The sequence below is a fragment of the Physeter macrocephalus genome, chromosome 3, assembly GCF_002837175.3.
Source record: "Physeter macrocephalus isolate SW-GA chromosome 3, ASM283717v5, whole genome shotgun sequence".
NCBI classification, from domain to species: domain Eukaryota; kingdom Metazoa; phylum Chordata; class Mammalia; order Artiodactyla; family Physeteridae; genus Physeter; species Physeter macrocephalus.
This window is the reverse complement of record NC_041216.1, coordinates 9,561,323-9,575,024: the sequence shown is the minus strand read 5'-3', so window position 1 is coordinate 9,575,024 and position 13,702 is coordinate 9,561,323. Positions and strand designations below refer to the sequence as shown.

The following is a 13,702-nucleotide window of genomic DNA, read 5'->3' as shown; positions in this document are numbered from 1 at the left end:
ACTAATTATTAGGGAAATGCAAATCAAAACTACAATGAGATATCACCTCACACCAGTTAGAATGGGCATCATCAAAAAATCTGCAAACAACAAATGCTGGAGAGGGTGTAGAGAAAAGGGAACCCTCTTGCACTGTTGGTGGGAATGTAAATTGATACAGCCACTATGGAGAGCAGTATGGAGGTTCCTTAAAAAACTAAAAATGGAATTACCATATGACCCAGCAATGCCACTGCTAGGCATATACCCAGAGAAAACCATAATTCAAAAAAACACTTGCACCCCAATGTTCATTGCAACACTATTTACAATAGCCAGGACATTGAAGCAACCTAAATGCCCATCTACAGATGAAGGGATAAAGAAGTGGTGGTACATATATACAATGGAATATTACTCAACCATAAAAAGGGGTGAAATTGGGTCATTTGTAGAGATGTGGATAAATGTAGAGACTGTCATACAGAGTGAAGTAAGTCAGAGAAAAACAAATATGGTATATTAATGCATATATGTGGAACCTAGAAAAATGGTACAGATGAACTGGTTTGCAGTGCAGAAATTGAGACACAGATGCAGAGAACCAAGGGGGGAAAGTGGTGGTGGTGGGGGGTGGTGGGGGGATGAATTGGGAGATTGGGATTGACATGTAATCACTAATATATATAAAATGGATAACCAATAAGAACCTGGTGTATAAAAAAATAAATAAAAATTTTAAAAACCAATAAAAATCCCAATAAATAAATAAAGTAGAGCACATGTATTGAATGGGTATAGAGACAGTGTCTTGTATCTCAGTTACAGCCCTTTCCTTGAACCAATCAGCTGAAGCCAGGGACATGGGTCAACTGGTATCATAAGGCCACTTAAATCCTCCCCTTTAGCCAAGACTCTTAAATGTTAATAGAGTCTCTTAGAAGGGAGTGGGGATAGGAAGCCCTGGCACAGCCTTGAAAAACACAAGGGTATATTCTTTGCTGGTGTGCCAGGCACCTGGACGATTTCCAAAGTGTCTAGGTGTTTAGCAGGGCAGGTGACCCCAATCCCTGATGACCTAGGCAAATCTCATCAAGTCTCTCAATTCTGAACTCTTCACTCCTGACAGCAGGTGTGCACTGGGGCTACGAGGAGACCAAGGCCTTCCTGACCATTCTCAGTGAGTCCCCATTCTCTGAGAAGCTTCGCACTTGTCACCAGAACAGCCAGGTGTACCGGGCCATTGCAGAGCGGCTGTGTGCACAGGGCTTCCTGCGGACCCTGGAACAGTGTCGCTACAGATTCAAAAACCTCCTTCGAAGCTACCGAAAAGCCAAGAGCAGCCACCCACCTGGGACCTGCCCCTTCTATGAGGAGCTGGACTTGCTGATGAGGGCTCGGACTGCGGTTAGAGACATGGGGACCAGCAAGGAGGCAGTGGGTCTTCCTACTTCTGGGGAGAGTGGTACCCAGGTTGTCAACCAGGAGGCCTGGGATGAAATGGCAGGTGAAGATGCCGTCAGACCTCCAACCCCAGGTCCTAAAACCCCAGACACTGGTAAGCTTGGAATAATTAGATGTCCACAAAATCTGCAAGCATGCAGAGAGAGTGTGGAAGCCAGGCTCATTTCTTTTCTCTGAACTGAAAGAGAGAATGAAATTGAATAAGTTAAGGAATTGTGCTTCGCTGAGATTATCCAGTCTCTAGCTTAGTGTAATCCCCTAAATAAGAAAAGCAGTCAGTCTAGATTTTACTTGGATTCATCTGGGCAGTTACAGAGTTTATTCAATCTCATGTGACATAGGCCGTACTGAATGTACCAGGAGAAGAAAGTGTTCATTGTTCAGTAGTGGGATAGGGTAGCTGGCCAGGGAGACTGACAGCTGGATGCTTGGGCTGGGGCTTACAGCTCCCTTGGTGGAGTTAGCATGTCCCAAACTCTGTTCCTAGGCTTTACAAGTCAGAAATGTATGTGTGCACTGAAACTTGATCAATTTCATGTTAGTCACATTTATAAGCTGTGAGATATAAAATATAAGTACAAATTCATGTTAGCCAAATTCACAAGACACAAGATCCAGATGTATAAATAGACACTAACTAATGAATGCATTTCTGTCCATTCTTTCAGGTTTTGAGATGAGGCATGAGGATGAAGACCAGATTTCAGAGCAGGACATTTTTGAAGATTTTCCTGGAGCCTTATCAAAGTGTACTGCAGAGGATGATTGCTACTCTCATGATTGGGGGGAAGATAGTGAAAATGAAAATGAAGGTAAAGGGCAGTGGGGAAATCCATCCCAGTATCAGTGGGAAGAATGTTCTTCTGAAGAGGACTTAGAAAAACTCATCGATCATCAAGGCCTGTACCTTGCAGAGAAACCCTTCAAGTGTGACACATGTGTGAAAAGGTTCAGCCGGAATTCGCAGTTAATCGCCCACCAGCGGATACACACAGGTGAGAGGCCCTACAGATGCCTTGAATGTGGGAAAAGCTTTAGTGACCGCTCCAACTTCAATACCCATCAGAGAATCCACACTGGAGAGAAGCCCTACAAATGCCTTGAATGTGAGAAAAGCTTTAGTGACCACTCCAATCTCATCACCCACCAGAGAACGCACACGAGGGTAAAGCCCTATAAATGTGGGGAATGTTGGGAAAGCTTCGCCCAGAGCTCAAACCTTCTGAAACATCAGAGAATCCACTTGGGAGGAAATCCTGATCACTGTGGTGAGCCTGGGAAAAACTCTGGCCAGAGCCCATCCTTTAGTGCTCACTGGAGGAACTCAACAGAGGAGACATCTCGAGAACAAACTCAAAGTGCCAGTAAGAACTTGAATTCTCCTGGACTGCAAAGCACCAACTCAGGGGATAAACTTTATCAGTGTTCCGAATGTGGAAGAAGCTTCTCCAAGAGTTCTGCCCTCATCAGTCACCAAAGAATCCACACCGGAGAGAAACCATATGGATGTGCCGAATGTGGGAAAAGCTTCAGTAAGAGCTCCACGCTGGCCAACCACCAGCGAACCCACACTGGGGAGAAGCCGTATGAGTGCGCAGACTGTGGGAAATGCTTCGGGGAGCGTTCCAAGCTTATCACACACCAGAGGGTGCACACAGGAGAGAAGCCCTACAGATGCCTCGAGTGTGGGAAGTTCTTCCGTGACCGTTCCAACCTCATTACCCACCAGAGAATCCACACAGGAGAGAAGCCTTATAAGTGTAGAGAGTGTGGGAAATGCTTTAACCAGAGCTCCAGTCTTATTATTCACCAGAGAATCCACACCGGGGAGAAACCCTACAAGTGTACGGAGTGCGGCAAAGATTTCAACAACAGCTCCCACTTCAGTGCCCACAGGAGAACCCATGCAGGAGGGAAGGCGTCATAGGAGACAAAAGAGAAAAACATATATTTAAATCTCCCAAGATCCTAAGACGTATGCTAGAAAGAAACTGTCCCAATTTTTAAGATTAGTGTGTACCTGGGGAACTTACCTTGGTACAGTCCAGGTAATTCGGAAGTGAATTACAAATGCTAAGGATCCAGATTTGAAGGCACTTTTCTTAAGTGTAATGTGTTTTTTCTCCTGCAAAAAACCCCACACAATCCTCAGGCTGCCCTTATATTTGCTGTCGTGTAAGAGCTTTATCAGTGTTTGAGCCAGACTGGTAACTGAGGGGATTAGAGGTAAATCAGTGATGCTGAGCAGTGATTCTAGACCTTGCTGTGCCTTCACACCGTCCACATGTACACATGCCCCATCGGTGTACGTTGGCAAATTCTCATACATGGCCATTTTCCGTCGGGGCGTAACCTCCTGGGAGAACTTTGAGACTCTCCAGTGATGGGGGCATAATTGAGAATCAGTGGCCTAGAGCAGGCCACCATGAGCTTATCAAAGGGTAGAAACAACAGTGACATCATTACTTGGTCATTATTAATAATAGCAAAAGTAGCCAGCATCTGTCGAGCTCTTCAGCAGGCTCTGTGCTAAGCACTTTGTATACATCATCTCATTTACTCCTCCCAGCAGCCCCAGGAGGTACTAATATTTTCCCCATTTCCCAGAAGAGAGAAGTGACTTGCTTGGGTCACACATATGAAAATGGCAGAGGCAGGATTCAACCAGCTCTGTCTCTAGGGCCTGAGGTGCTCTCACCGCTTCACTGAATCCCCTTTCACATTGGGGCAGGTAACGCAGGTGCCAAAGCACTTTGTAGACCACATTTTCTGTTAAAATTCCCTATGAATTCTGTTTTTAACAAATATGGACATTGAGAAGCCCCAAAGATTGAAGGACTGGGGATGTTCACAGTTGGCAATGTGCTTTGAGCAAGGCTGAGCTCTCATCAAAGCACTTGATGTGAATTTCCATCTTCACAATAATATGGGTGAGAGACAGAGGTGAGTTGAGATTGGGAACAATAATGTAGCCAAAGTGATGTTTCTTCCAATGAGATACAGTTTTGGCTAAGGAAATGGGGTTTTTAAGAATTTCCCTTTTTCTCAGGGGGTCAGCCCTGCGTCTTGTTAGACTTGGCTGGATCATAGGTTGAACCTTAAGAAACCTGGGCTCGCTGGCCAGTGCTCACTCACCCTGGTGTGTTGGCCCCCTGGCCCTTTCCCTCCATGCACAGCAGAAGCTTTGCGCCAAGGCTGAGGCAGAAGGGGGGTGGAAGGAGCGGTGTGTGTGGAGTGCCGCGGAGGGGGCTTTGAAGGCTATTGCTTAGTCCAGGTTCATGGTGCACTCTTACTCTGAGCCATCTCGGCCCAGACCTACCCAGTGCTGTCTAAATGTTGGCCGTAAAGACCTGCCTCCAGCTCCAACAGGCTCAATCAGAAAGGTTCACACAGGATGGTTTCCTAGTTCGCAGCGCTTTGGCCTCCAGGATTTCTCCTCAGGAGGGTTAAACAATGTTGGCCAAGGACTATGGTTTCCAAAGGATTTTAAAGGAGCATCCCTCTCCTGACACGCGCCTATGATACTGGGAATGCCGTTCATACCCTGGCTCGTTCATCAACTTGGGAAGTACTATTAGATAGTAGATGTGAGGGAACCTTGAAGAGTGGAACTCTCTGCATGTGAAGCACTCAGTGGGGAGATTGGCACTCCCACCGACGCTTATCACTCCTTAGTCCCTTCCTCGGCTTCCCAGAACCTGCTTACCTCGGATCACTGCCTGTCACCCCCTTCCCAGTTTACCTCTCCTGGCTCACCTTATCTCTGAGGAGCAGGGCCCGTGAGTGAGCCCTGGCTATGAACCACCAGGTGTCAGTAATTGCAACAGTAGGATGGTGGGTAGGGGACCACCTGAGCCAAGAGGAAGGATCCTGGAGGAAGGGAAGGGAGGTCCAGGGAAAGACCAAGTGGTGTGAAATAGCATGGCTTCAGGGTGGGGCTGGGACCATAACTTCTTGGCTCTATTGGGGTGTAAACGGGAGGTGAGGAGTGTTAGGAGCTCAGATTGGAAGGGTGCGGGGGTGGGTCATGGAGGACCTCGTGGCTGCCGAGGGAGACATGGTCAGATGCGCGTTGTTGAAACCTAATAGCTCAACGGAACCTGGCTATGCTGCAGTTAGGACAGCCTGTTGGGACACTGTTGCAATATTCCAGTTAAACGTGAGGGTCTGAACTAGAGCAGGGGTAATGTTGAAGAGGAGGGGATGATTTGAGAGGTTCCGCAGGCAGAATTGAGGACAGCAGAGGAAAGCCAGGATGGCTGGGTGGCTGGTGGAGCCTGCCGTCATTCAGAACTGGGATCACAGGAGGAGGTGCAGATAGGGCAGGAGGGCAGAAGAGCAGAAGTTTAATTTAGGGCATTTTGGTTAGGGACATCCAACAGGCGATACGATACGCAGCAGGCATTTGGATATCTGGGCCTGAAGCTGGGGGGAGGTTAGGACTAGAGAGTTATCTGTATGCTTGGGAGTTACCTTCATGTTCAAGTCATAGAAAGGCTGGGCCCGGGACAGAACTGGAGAAGCACCACGTGTAGAGGAAGATGCCCCTCAGAGGAGATCTAGACTACCCCCCAGTCCCACCACCTCCTGTGCACTCCAGCCAACTTTCGGACACTGCCTCAATCGCTGCTGACACCGGAATTCTCAATGTAGTTCTGAATTTCCTGGAACCTTCCCTGTAGAAGCCAAGCTGAGCTCTGTGTAAAAGTGAGATAATGGCTCTCTCCCCTCCCAAGCATCACCTGTTCCCCTGCTCTTGGAAGTGTGCTGGTGTCTCATGTTCTCAAGTGAACAGTTTTGATGTTTATTACCTATTGGTCCTTTCTTGTAACTCAGGTTCAGTCATGAAATCAAGGGCATTGTGGGCCAGGAGAGAAAGTGGCCCAGGAGGACCTTCTCTCCTTGTGTACCTGACTCTTCCTTTGGAAGAAGTTCCCTTTCAGGTGGCTTCCATGTTTGGGGCCCGACCCATCACTCTGCCAGGGCACCCAGACATCCTCCAACAGGTCTTTGCTGCTCAAATAAACCGACATCTGGTTTGACACACCCCGAGCCTTGTTACCGTCAGTCTGCTCTTGGGAAGTAGATTCACTCTGCAGAATGGGCGGTTTCTCAGCCTGCGTGGCCACAGGTCAGATCCTGGTCATGGGAGACAGAAGCGGTACCTGCCTCCCTGGGTAGGTGTTTTGTGTGAGCTGCATCTCCTTCCTTGATTTCTGTACCCTCCACCCCAGGAGGGGCATTGGCTCCTTAGAGGTGACTAAAGGGCACCACCAAGACTCATTCCACAGACTCCTCAGCAGGCAGCAGACCCTAAGGTAGCGGCAGGGAAAGGGGGGACCAGGCTGCTTTAGATACCCGTTTCTGTTCGTGGGCCTTGGCCCCAGCTGCTGAAGGCACGGTCCTGGCTGCCTCAGCTTTAACGTGTCCCCCAGCCCCCAGCCTGAAGGAGTCAGGCAACTCGGTCCTCCCGTGCTGGAAAATGTAGCAGCCGGGTCCCCTGGGTTCTCCCTGCCTCATCCTGTCTGGGGCCCGCAGTGGCGATGGCTCTCCAGCTTCGGGCTGCAGAAAAGACTCCCTTTAGTCAGTCTGTGGAGAAGAGTGACACCCTTTGGGGCCGGGGGTGCGGAGGCTTTGAAGTATGAATGTAGTGACGTCTGGGGTGCGTGTGGGTGGCAGGCAGTCTCGTCCCCCAGGCCGCCCTGGGTCTCTGTAGCCCAGCCTTGGGGCCCAGGCCTGCTTCTCCATACACTCCGTTCCATTTGCATGTTTACCGCTGTGTAGATGCTGATAACTTCCAGGTGGCCTGGCGGCCAGCCCTACTTGGGTCCCTCCTGGGCCCTCCAGCCCCGTGTCCACCCGCTGCTGCCTCCGGCCTCTTGGTCCACCGCTCAGCACGGGCGTTCACGTGCACACTTGGGCTCACAGAAAGCCGCCTCCGCCCAGCAAGATGTGCACATCCAGACATGGACCCCCAGACACACGCTGTCACTTCTAAGGACATTTTCCAGTTGGGCTGTGGTTGCCCAGCGGCCTAGAAAGTCTTTTTCTGAACAGACTCAGAATCAAGTGAAACATCACCTGACCTCAATTTTGATCCCACCCTTCCTTTGGATGTCCCTTAGCCTCTGCCTCTTAGCAGCAAACGCCCATCTTAAGCCCCTGTCACTGCCTACAAGAGGTTAGTTCTGCCTGTAGTGGGAGGTCAGGAAGGCTTTGCCGGTGAGGTGGGGTTCAGGCTGGGCTTTGGGGTCGAGGGTGACAGACGTTTGTCTTCTCCCGCCGCCCGTGGCTGGTTCTCTCTGCACACTCCCAACATCAGTATTACCACCACCTTATCTTTAGCACCACTTCCCCCCTCACTCTGGTTTTAGGCAAATCTGGAATGACTTCCAAATGCAGTTTTTTGGGGTGTCGAGTTTCTCACCTCACTGTGACTTCCCCCAGCCAACCCTGTGGCAGAAAGATAACCTCATCTCCCTCTGGGGCCTCGCTCCCCTGGTCCTTGTCATGAACCCCAGTGACCCTAGCCTATGCTGCTGGGAGGGAAGGCAGAGAGCTCAAGAGCCCCTCTTCTTCTCAGCCTGCAGCCGGTTCTCCCACTTCTCAAGGCAGAGAGCTGCTTTGTCCTGGGAGCCACTAGGTTAAGTCAAGGCCAGAATCCAATGAGACCATTTTGCCGAAACTCACTAGGGATCGATTTTCTAGTCAGGGCATGGCTAGTGATCCTCTTTGCGTGTGAAGATGATTCTGATCTGGTCTGCCGTTACATTGTGCTTCTTTCTATAGTTTCTATAGTCACGTTTATTTTTCACATTTTCATTGTAGGAAAATACCCCATAATCTTGCCATCCAGAGGATGAGGGCCATGGGAGGCAAGATGAAGAAAACAGGTCTACAGCTAAGGCTACTTCTGGATCGGCTTTATGGGTCCATCTGAGCTCAAGCAGGAGAGGAGCCACGGGCAGGGGTTGACGGAGCTGTGGTCACTGGAATCTCTTGAGAGTCACTGGGGGTCAGGGAGCCCTACTTTGGTGCCAGACAGCTAGTGTGACACAGAGGGGAAAGGGGTCTTCTCCCTCCTTCTGCACAGAACACAGCTTGGCTTTAGTGCTTTGGGGAATTCAAAGACCACAGAGTCGCTTCTGCGTAGTTAGAGGCGGTAGAGACCAGCAGAAGGTGGGTCAAGGGGCTGCTCTGGAGGCAGTGGTGAGGAGCTCTGCATGCAGACTGCACCCAGGGTGCCAGGCCAGGAGCACCCTCTACGGACAGCACCCGGTAAGGGCTTGTTCAGGATCACATACGAAGTCCCTAACACAACCCCACTCCTTGCAGTTGCCCAGAAATAGACGGAGGAGGTGAGGCTACCTGGGCTGAAGGTCACGCTAAACCCATCCGGCGTGTCCTGGTTGGGGGAAGAGAAAACAGTGGTGTTATCTCAGGGACCTTTCTTGAGCAACTAATTTCTTAGACATTTGTGATTGATTTTCGTTCCCTGTTAGTGACTATGGCATTAAAATGGATTAAATTTTGGCCACTAGGAGGCGCAGAGATTTAAGGTCCAAGTCTAAAAACACAACAGGCTCTTTTGATTTTCCATTTGTGCATCAACCCCTGCCTTCATTTTATTTGGCTTTGTTTTCACTTCCCGATCCTTTATTATTTTCTTCTTCCTGTGATATTATGTACATCTCTTAAAAAAAGTCACATCCTATTTTGGGATGAAATGACCTGATAAATTAATAAATTATATTAATTGAACTGCAAACCATAAAAAAGAACTTGTCTTGGGTTCTTCTGGCATCTTGCTGGTTACACTAAAAGCGTGGAGCAAAGGAGGAGGTGGGAAATCAGGGGGACACAATGAGACCATCAGGGAGGATTGGGGCCCAAGATCTCACGCCCCTTATGGTGAACTGCCATCTTTCACTGTTTTCTGTGGCTCTTCAGCCATGAGTGGATATATGCAACGCAGGAGTCTGCTTTTTGTCCATAACAGATTGCTCCTTCGCCTGCTGGCCTTCTTCACACATCTACTTTGCTGTGTGCCCCAGGGTCTCTGTGCTGGGGAGTCTGAGGTGTCTGGGACCTAAATAACATAAGGGTGATGATGGATGAAAAGGAAGGTGTTCCCAGAGGGCTGAATCTTATCTGATTCCCAATTTGCTTCCTTGTTCAGGACCAGAGCTGACACACTTCATACTTGAGAAAGAGGGAAGAGCTGGAGGGTCTTTAGGGGGGTTCTTTCCCCTCCTTCCTCCACCCATTCCACTTCTAGTAACGTCCAGAAGACATTGTAGTTTAAGGTTGAGGTTTCCTTTGTAAACTTTTACACTTTGATCCTGGTTGAACAGGGTATAGGCAACCCTTTGCCTTTTAGACTCTGTTATCCTTGAATTCTGATCGTGAATTAGAGAAAGAGAGTGCTATTTCAGAGTTTGTCTTGACCTTTGATCAGAATCCACAGGAAACTGTTTCTTCCTGTAGGAGTCAGAATGTCAAGTGTAGGTTTAGTAGTGGTTGGAATGCATTGATGTTCTGTACATCTTGGGACAAAGATGAGACCTGGGAGAAAATGAGTCATGGTCTCCCTGGAGGAGAAGTTCTAGCTCTTGTTTACAGGTTTTCATGGAACTTCTCTTCAGCAGTTGCTCCAACAGTGACCAGAGCCACAGGGCTGGCCTTCCTGGAGACAGGACAGAGGCCATAGATAACTCATTGTCATTCTCTTGCCATTAGCAGGGCCCAGAGGTCAGTTACAAACGTTGGGGTCCACTAGGGCTGACCAGCCCACCGGGGCGGAGACAGGAGCTCTTTTATCGATCTTGACAGAGAGCTGGCCAGGGCCGGCACGACTGAGAAGGTACTACTAGGAGAGAAACCCTGCCTGAGGGGATGCGTGTGGGCTGGGCCGGCTCTCTGTTGGCCTCACGTCCACAGGCTGCTGGGTGCTCCTGTTGCCAGAAGTTCTAGGCCGAGCCAGGAATCTGCCTGGCAGGGCACCTGGTCCCCAGCTAAGCAGTGGGAATCACCAGGTGAGGTCCGGGCATCCTTGCGGTTGAGGTCTGAAGAGGAGGCGTGTGGGATCCGATGGTTACAAGGCTCAAGCAGCTTGAGGGAGGAGCCAGGTCAAGGTCAAAGGAAGGACTGAGGGTGGAGGGAGCGAGTCGGAAAGGATGGTGGGTGTATGGGGAGGGCAGAGAAACAGAAAGGGAAGAGGAGCAAAGGGGCAGGCAGGGGAGGAGGCAACCGAGACTGGGAGAGAGGAAGGGTAAGAGGTAGAAATGGGGGTGGGCTATCCTGGGTGTCCAGCGAGTGAGGTGGGGGATGGGCAGGCAGAACTGAACAGGGAGGAGCAGGAATTGCAGCAGGGGAGGGCGAGGGAAGCAGGGAAGCGGGAGGCAGCTTCTTCATGGTTCCCAAGTTAGAAATGGAGGGCTGGGCTGCTTGGGTCCGTGAGCTCTATCCTTCCCCTGTTCCATCCTCCTGTGATCCAGACTCCATACTAACCGAGATCGAGCGTTCTCAGCTGCGCTGTCCTGTATGGTAGCCACCAGCTACACCTGCTACTGAGCCCTCCAAATGTGGCTAGTCTGAACTGAGATGTGTTGAGCTGTGTAATATATACACCAGATTTTGAGTACTTATGTGAAAAAATGCAAACTCTCTCAATATTTTTTATTTTGGTTATATCTTGAAATGATATTTAGGATATATCGGGTTAAGTAAAATATATCATTAAAATTAATTTCACCTGTTCCTTTTTGCTTTTATATGTGACTACTAGAAAAATTTAAAGTGCTCATGCAGCTTGCATTTGTGGCTTGCGCTATATTTCTACTACACAGCATGGTTCTAGGGCATTTGAACTAGAAAAGACCCCTGAAAGCCTCATTTTATCGGTGAGGAAATCAGATCCCAGAGGCTTGTACATGGTCACCAGGCAAATGTAGCAGCACTTGGACTAGGATCCAGGTTTGTTGATCCACATCAGTGCGGGGTCTTCTGCATAAGGTCAAGCTGGTTAGGCACGGCCAGGCTTGTGCACAGGCATGAGGTCACCCTCCAGGTATCGCATGAGAAGCATGAAAGGCATACCTGTTGCCCCTATATCTACCTCTATGGCAAGCCCAGGGCCTTAAATGGCCCCATTATTGCTCTTGTCAGGAAGGCCACTGAATGATGGGCCGTGTGCCCCAGATGAAAGCAGTAGCACACCTGACCTCCTCAGTGCGCTGTAACTGAGCAAAGCTGAGTCTGGATGCTGGGAACCGGGAAGAAGCTTCTGAAGCTGGAATAGGTTGAAGGAGAGAAGTCAAAGTCACAGTTTCAGCCTATATGTCACAACTCAGGTTTCAAAATCTTTTTGGAGTTTATCCCATTGAAATCTACTCATGTGAAGATTTCAAGAGAAGATGTTATGCTCATTTTCCAGGTAAGGAACCTAAGGCTCAGAACAGAAACTTGTCCAGAAGTCTCTGATCCAATGAACAAAGAGATAGAATAGCAGATGCCTTTCAAGCAGGCTTCCTCATATTGCTTCAGTGCTCTCTCTACTTAATAGCCAAAAGGCAGGTGGTTAGGATACAGGGCATTAAAAGGAAGGCCACTGGCCGCTGGTGAGCACCTTTCCCACTCCCTTGGCCCCGCTGAAGATAAAGACCCTTGGCCATTTCCAGCAGACGCTTTCCAACGCTGATTTACTCGTGGTCTCTGTGGGATTCTGGGATGTGGGAGGAGGATTTCATTGGCTGCTCCACATACACAGGGCCAAAGTCCACCCAGTGCTGCCCGTCCCAGAGTGCCGACTGACCCGACTCAGTTCTCTTGTTCCTCGCCCTCTGCTGTGCGCTTCTCAGGCGGCTGCTGCTCCACAGCCTCTCCTGGGCCTCCTCTCGCTGCCCATAGAATAGAAATGACCGTAGCTGAATTCTCTGAGGCTAAAGTGCCCAGGGTCAGGGCCACCTCTGCCAGGCCCCTTCTCACATCGCTGATTTTACCGATCAACCTCTCTATGCCCTGGGAGGCTCCAACCTCTTCAGACATTTGCTCTCCCCCAACCTGTCCATACAGCCCTTTAGAAATCCTGCTCCTCACTGACCAACCCCTAGAGCCTCCACCTCCTCTTCACCTAGCCCTTGCTGCACCGCCCGCCTTGTGCAAGCCTGCCGTTCTCAGAGGAGCCTGCCGTTCTCAGAGGACCCTGCCCCCTCAGCCCTCTCAGGCAGGCTGCTCTCCTGCTCGTGGAATTCCTCTCGCTGGGGAGGTAGGGCTGCTGGCCTCCTCATTCCTTGCTGCTGCCTCCAGATCATCACTTCTGTTTCTCCCTTATGCATGTGACCAATCACTGAGAACAAATAGCTCTAAAGGCTCACATTTGTCCAGTACCCAAGAGCCAGGCACTCGGCTAAGGACCGCAGGTGATGTGATTTCAGCTTCATCACAACTCCAGGAGATAATGTTATCATGCCTGTTTGGGTGCCAGAGGCAAATTCACAACCTGCCTTGGGTCACACACACAACTAGTTAAATGGGAAAGTCCAGAGTCCAAATCCAGTCGTTTGGCTCCAAGGCCTGCACTCTTAACCTTGAGGTCCTTTGAAGCTTGCTCCTTTGATGTGAATCCCATTCCTCTGGATCACCTGGTAGCCTCTCCCTGCCTGTGCCAGCCCCACCCCCTGGACATGCTCCCGCGCTCACTGAAGACTCCCTCCTCTGCCTGGCGTCTTCCTCTGCACCCCAACTCTTGCCATTGCCCTGGGTGACTCAAACATCCCCAGGAGGCCCACGCAGACTTTGACTTCACGGCCGCCTCTGCCACGCCAGCTCAGCCACGTTTGTCCTTGAACCCACCACCTCTGATGTCATCAATCCGACTTATCCGGACACTAAGCTCTCTCCTGAGCTCCAGGTGTGCATACCTCATTGCTTGGCCTCTGCTCTGGGCCGATTCCCCCAAGCTTGCTCCCCAGCCTCCACCCCTTTCTTTTTCATCCCAGGAAAGAGTATCACCATCCATCCAGCTGCTCAGGCCAGACATCTCAGAGTCACCCTTGACCACCAACTGTGCAGGAGGGTTCCCTTTTCTCCACACCCTCTCCAGCATTTATTGTTTCTAGATTTTTTGATGATGGCCATTCTGACTGGTGTGAGATGATATCTCATTGTGGTTTTGATTTGCATTTCTCTAATGATTAATGATGTTGAGCATTCTTTCATGTGTTTGTTGGCAATCTGTATATCTTCTTTGGAGAAATGT

At 49.9% G+C, this 13,702-nt stretch overlaps 1 protein-coding gene across 4 annotated transcripts in view; it reads left to right on the top strand.

Annotated features, from left to right (window-relative positions):
• ZSCAN20 (zinc finger and SCAN domain containing 20) overlaps positions 1-9,141 on the top strand; it is a 30,345-nt gene extending 21,204 nt beyond the window's left edge. For 3 of the 4 annotated variants that reach the window (XM_028486616.1, XM_007115901.2, XM_028486625.1), the window contains 2 exons: positions 1,109-1,537; positions 2,112-9,141. In XM_028486616.1, the coding sequence (XP_028342417.1) occupies positions 1,109-1,537; positions 2,112-3,370 (1,688 nt within the window). In that variant the 3' untranslated portion in view covers positions 3,371-9,141. The remainder of the gene's footprint in view (positions 1-1,108; positions 1,538-2,111) is intronic. The other variant, XM_028486633.1, reaches the window with a different exon arrangement.
• Positions 9,142-13,702: the final 4,561 nt, after the last annotated feature.